At 40.1% G+C, this 5,628-nt stretch overlaps 1 protein-coding gene across 1 annotated transcript; it reads right to left on the reverse strand.

The window, feature by feature from the left end:
* Positions 1–540: 540 nt before the first annotated feature.
* On the reverse strand, positions 541–2,310 carry LOC117186106 (protein Exd1 homolog). The gene is made up of 2 exons (XM_033386201.1): positions 1,762–2,310; positions 541–576 (listed from the first exon to the last, which is right to left on the reverse strand). The coding sequence occupies exons 1-2, from the start codon at positions 2,308–2,310 to the stop codon at positions 541–543; spliced, it is 585 nt and encodes a 194-aa protein (XP_033242092.1).
* Positions 2,311–5,628: the final 3,318 nt, after the last annotated feature.

Below are 5,628 nucleotides of genomic sequence, written 5' to 3' on the forward strand. Positions count from 1 at the left end.
GAAAAAAAAATTTTGTTAAATAAAATTTTAAACAATTATAAAAAAAACCAAATCTATTAAAAAAAATTCACTAACAATTTTTAAAGCCCCAAATCTTTAAGAAAAGAATTTTTGGTTCACAGCGGAAATGTGTTGCATAGTGTTATACATATAAAAATGTTGTTGGTTTGCAACTCATTTCCAAAGTCCAAAAGTTCTCCACCGATTGAGCTGAAATTTTGACATATCATGAAATTTAGTTCCAGGATTGGTTTTAAACTTAATATAAAATCGGGAAATCGAGATTTTAGTATTTAAGTATGAATATTTGCAAAAGTAGCCCTCTACAGTGATGTCACTGCCTATCAATAGAATAGACTGAATGCATTTTTGGTTATACAATTTGATTCTCTCATATGTGAGTTAAGCATTCGACGAAAGTTTTGTTGTGTTTGTTAGAGCAGTACAGTTGACACAATAGAGGAATGAGAGTGAACTGTATAAATTTTACAGTTATGATTTATTTCCATTTTGCTTAGCCAATGCCGAAAAATTAGCTTTTTAGGCGATCATTAGAATAGACTCAAAGGCTTTAAGCTGTACACGGTAAAAGTTGCATTTAAATACCTCTTGAACTTTTCAATTATTTTAATATAGAACGGATCGTGGTAAAGCTCTAACAACGGAGAAAAAAGATAAAATACTTTAAAAATACAAAAAAAAACCACCACTTACTGACGTTCGTAAAAAAGCTCGCTCTCTTTTTGCTCGGGATCATATGACATGGAAAACCGAATGGTACCGAACCGTTTTTTCTGATGAAAAACGATTTAATTTGGATGGACCAGATGGGTTTAATTATTACTTTCATGATTTAAGAAAGAAAGAACATCATTTGACCCGTCGACATAGTCGTGAGGAGGGTATAATGGTGTGGGGTGCCATCTCTTATTACGGCACATTTGAAATCCAGTTTGTCTCGTGTAAGATGAATGCCATTCGTTACAAAGAGCTACTCCAAATGTCATTTCCCTACTTTTCCAATATTTTAAAGACATTACATTGGACTTTTCAGCAAGACAATGCCCCAATCCATACTGCTAGAGTGGTAAAGACCAAAATTTTGCATTAATGGAGTGGCTACCTTACTCTCCTGATCTGAATATAATAGAGAACGTATGGGGATGGCTTTCGCGTAAAGTGTATGAATCCGGAAAACAATTTGAAGATGTTGCATCATTGAACCATGCCATCAAAAACGCATGAAGCGAAATATTCGTAACTGCCTATGGCAGTGGTATTGTATTAATGATTTCATTCAACGGTCAAATTAGATCAATAAATCAAATTAGATCTATGTTCGGAAGGTATGATAACTATTTTACTATTTACTATTTTAATGCTGAAATTCAGGTCTCTTCTTTCTCTTTTTCAGTTCAGGGATTCTATTTCTTCAATGAAAATTTGATTAATTGCTTATATTTCTGCAGGATCACTTTCATAGGCCACCGGCAGAGAGCCTACGGCTGAATTGTAGTACGCATCGATGTATTGGAAGCCAAATCGACTTTTGGGACCCATATAAGGTGCTACATCGTACCCATTTCGGTAACGGCAGAAGCTTTGACTAAATGTAGCAGACATGCGTTGCATCCCTGCACAAATTTGGCCAAAGGTCAGCCGGTCGTGCATTTGGTGCTGCAGTATGGCCATCCTGGCCAGAAAACGAAACTGGTCCCCGCTCAACGGGCGTGCTGTGAAAAGTTGGCGAGACTCACTTACCCCGGTGACCTCGTCGCAGAGCAGTTCCCTTAGAGGAATATTAAGCACTGACGAAATCGCTTCTGGCAATGAGCAGGCACTTTTATCTTGCCGGGCTACGCACAGAGCCACAAATGTGTCGCTCAATCCAGTCAGTTTAATTTGGTACTTATAGAACAGCTGATCGGTAATACGATGACTATAGTGCACCACTTTTCTCGGATATTTAGCCTCCAGCAGCTTTTTCAACTCGGGAAAAAAGGCGCCCAGTGCCTGGATATCGAACACATATGTCTGATTGGCCGTGGCCACCACTAGCACCGCTACGGGTCTGTGGCGTCCATATAAACTAGGCTCCGCAATCACTGATATGCTCAACTGATCTCGCATATCGTTAAGTGCTTTGTGATAAGCCGCGTCTGCCTGCTGTATGTAAACGATTCGATTAAGCTTCCTTTCCAGCGAGCTCAACTCGTGGCTCATTAGAGGAAAAATTGTTTTCCCACGCGACGGGCTGATCTCCTTAGCCGTCTTAAAGGACGCTACACTATCATCATCGCTATCCGCCATTTTTTTCAAAGATTGATATTATAGGTGAAAAAATAAGTTACTAGGCGTTTGTCTATGACATCTATTAGTTTTGGTTACGAGTTAGTCCTTTATAGTTGTATGATAATGTCTTTATAGCAAAAGATGAAACACTTTGTGACTTTGTGTATCCCTGGACTATTTGGAGTCCCTGAATAATTCAATGCCAAAACGAATTTTCGAAGTCATTTCTAATAAGGGTGGCTACACCCATTATTAAACAGACTTTATGATATCATATCAGACTTTATTATAAAAATACAATTTAACATTAAGATTCTGAAAAACTTTTTCATTTATATTAATTTTAAGCACTTGAGTGTATTCCATTGATCGATAAAAAACCTTTTGAATAATAACTCCAATTTTTTATTTTTTTCATTAAAGAATGGAATCTTGAAAATTTAAAAAATATATATTTTCCAAATTCATTCGTATCTTGATTTTTAAAATGAAATTTCCTATAAAAAATTCATTGAGTCTATTTTATTGATCGGCAGTGTACGTATGCTAACTAAACAAATAAATAAACTAGTTGAATATCAGCTACCGTATCAACCAGACGTGTTTTTTCAGCTTATCGTTCGAAAATGTGTTATTATTATTCACAATACTAGCTAATAGGCAACAGTCGTCACGTGCGGAACACGAGGCACGAAACACCGTTTCCGAGTGCAAGGTTTATTCATTATATCAAAAATATAGTGTTATTCGTTCTATACCAGTGAATATGGAAAAAGTATAAATAAAACGGAAAAATTCGTGGGAGCAGCCTTAAACTGTAAAAACAAATCGGTCAGAAAATGTATGCAAGAATACCTACTTAGCATATGTTTTAATTTATTTATATTGTAACGAATTGAGATTTAGTAGACTGACTATTGTTGCCATGTTATATTGAAAATAGTCAGTCTTGGCTAAAAAATCTCTGCATAGTTAGAATACCCTCTGTTTTCATATTCTCAACCTTGAAAATACGAACTGTATACACGTAACTACTAGTGTCAGAAGTGTCAATTTTGAGAATGGTTAAATAAGGAGAGCTAAAAGCAGAACAATTGATGAAGGAATTAGCTGAGCGGGGTTTACCGACAAGCGGCTTAAAAGCCGAACTTCAGCTACGGCTAAAATCTGCAATGGAGAGAGCAGGACTCAATTTCGAGGATTATGAGTTCTTGGATGAGCAATGCTCCAGGTCGACAGTGGTGGAGAAGCAGCCGGTGGCAGACAATGATCAAATGATGGCGATGTTGCAACAGATGATGCTGCAGATGGAGGGCCATGGTGACCAGCAACAACAGATTATGCTGCAGATAATGGAAACGAGGGATCAAGTGAAGGATCAAGGTGAAGCTCACAGAAATTATAAGCTATGACAAAGCAGATGTGGGAGAAATGGGCCAGCGATGACAATAAACTCCAGGAAAACTCAGAAGCAGTTCAGCGTCTGGATGAGGAGATCACACGTCTTAATGAAGGAATTCGGCAAGTGGAAAATCGTCTCGAAGATCGGCTCGAGGACCGATTCTGTCAATTGGAATTGGGTGTTCATGTCAACAACATGACAGCAGCCAAACCGAAGTTCTCTACACCTATTTTTGATGCCACAACAACATTTTGCGTTTCATGACTAAATTCGAAAAGTCAGAGTCGAGGAATAATTGGACGGAAGCTGACCGCGCGGCCGTTTTGGTGCTTTCCTTGAAGGGTCTTTCTGCTGAAATGCTACAATCGATTCCCGACGCAGAAAAATTTAATTACGAGGCTGTTAAGAGTGCCTTGGAGCGTCGATATGGAGGTGACCAAATGCGGGAAGTTCATCGCTTGGAACTGAAGGGCAGGGTACAACGTTACGGAGAGTCGCTTCAAGAGTTCGCGACAGACTTAGAGCGACTCTCACGCCTGGCTGACAATGATACCCCAACCGAATTTCTGGAGAGACCGTTTTATGGGCGGTATAAAAGATTTAGACACACGTCGCACTACGGTTCTGAGCTGAATAATGGTAACCGACCGACAAGAACACAAGGACAAGGAATATTTAGCGGCAGATGCTTCATTTGCAACCAAACGGGTCATATGGCGAGAAAATGTCGCGATAGACAAAAGAGACCGAGATCCTGGTCTCTGGAGAGGAAATTATCACAGGATCAAGGGCATATCATAAAGTTGTGACTGGAGACCCCCGATTCAGATTTTTTTAACTAGAACGAGTCGACACAGAGGGGCAAGGGTTGACACGTACTTCGAACTGCCCCACAATTCTCGTTTCCCAGTTGGAGCGAAACTCGAAGAACCTTACTATCAGAGGCATCTTGGATGAAACCGACTTGTTACTATCTTTGGACACAGGCGCATCTCATTCTATAATCAATAGAGGTATAGGTAAAGGAAATGTGGAGCCTCTCAATGGGATATGTCTGCGAACGGCTACAGGTGAAGAGACGCTTATATAATATAATATCATTGCTCATATCGTAGAAGACATCATTATCGGAGTGGATTTCATGATCAGTTATGGCTTTACAAATTCGTTCGTTCTCTTTCGTAGATCAGACGCGTTTTTGTTTTGCGCTCCGCATATTTTCCCTTTGTTTTGCATAAGCAACCAGTGTTTTCATAAATAGACTTTAACTTCCTAACCAGCCTACAATCTGGAAATCTATTCTATTCTGCGAGTGCATGCCTTTTGATTTGTGTTTAAACATTATTTATTTAACTTCTAATTTTTCGGCGTCGGCTTGACGTGTTTGTGTTGTTTCCGTGAGTACGCATTACATTGCATTACAGCTCTCGTCTCTCGTCTTGTAGCTTTTGTTGTTTTATCACTCTCTTGCTATCACCTCAACTTCAATAAGTGTTCTTTCTCTCTCGCTCTCGTAACTTTCTGTTCAGTAGCTCTCTATAAGGCAGACGCGGAAGGGCTTTAAGGAGCTGACCGTTGGCTTTAAAAAGCAGTACGATCGGCTCCTAGCCATGGAGTCTCAATTTGGCAGTCTGCAACTGCTGAATGAGTCTCCGAGGCGTAAAAGGGTCACTCTGCGGAATCTGCAAGTGCCAACCGTCACTCAGCCGTTCGCCGCCGAAAAACTGACTCCGACCACTCCAAGTGTGCAGCAGTTGATCTCGTTTGCCACTCCAAGAGCAACGACAGCTGCTGGCGATGCAGATCCGGTAGCCGAATTCATCGCTTCGGAGAACGTGCAGCCAAGTACGTCTGCAGCGTCCGTGTCCGTGGTGTCCCCAAGCTCGCTAGCTGTCCCGTCTATTCCGATCCCACCAGTGATCAGAAGTTCCGGA

This window comes from Drosophila miranda, chromosome XR, assembly GCF_003369915.1.
Source record: "Drosophila miranda strain MSH22 chromosome XR, D.miranda_PacBio2.1, whole genome shotgun sequence".
Classification (NCBI taxonomy): Eukaryota; Metazoa; Arthropoda; class Insecta; order Diptera; family Drosophilidae; genus Drosophila; species Drosophila miranda.

Coding starts and splice junctions, on each gene's coding strand:
- LOC117186106 (XM_033386201.1), bottom strand. CDS start 2,310: ATGGCGGATAGCGATGATGATAGTGTAGCGTCCTTTAAGACGGCTAAG. Junction 577..1,761: donor TCTGCGACGAGGTCACCGGG/GTAAGTGAGTCT, acceptor TACCGTGTACAG/CTTAAAGCCTTTGAGTCTAT.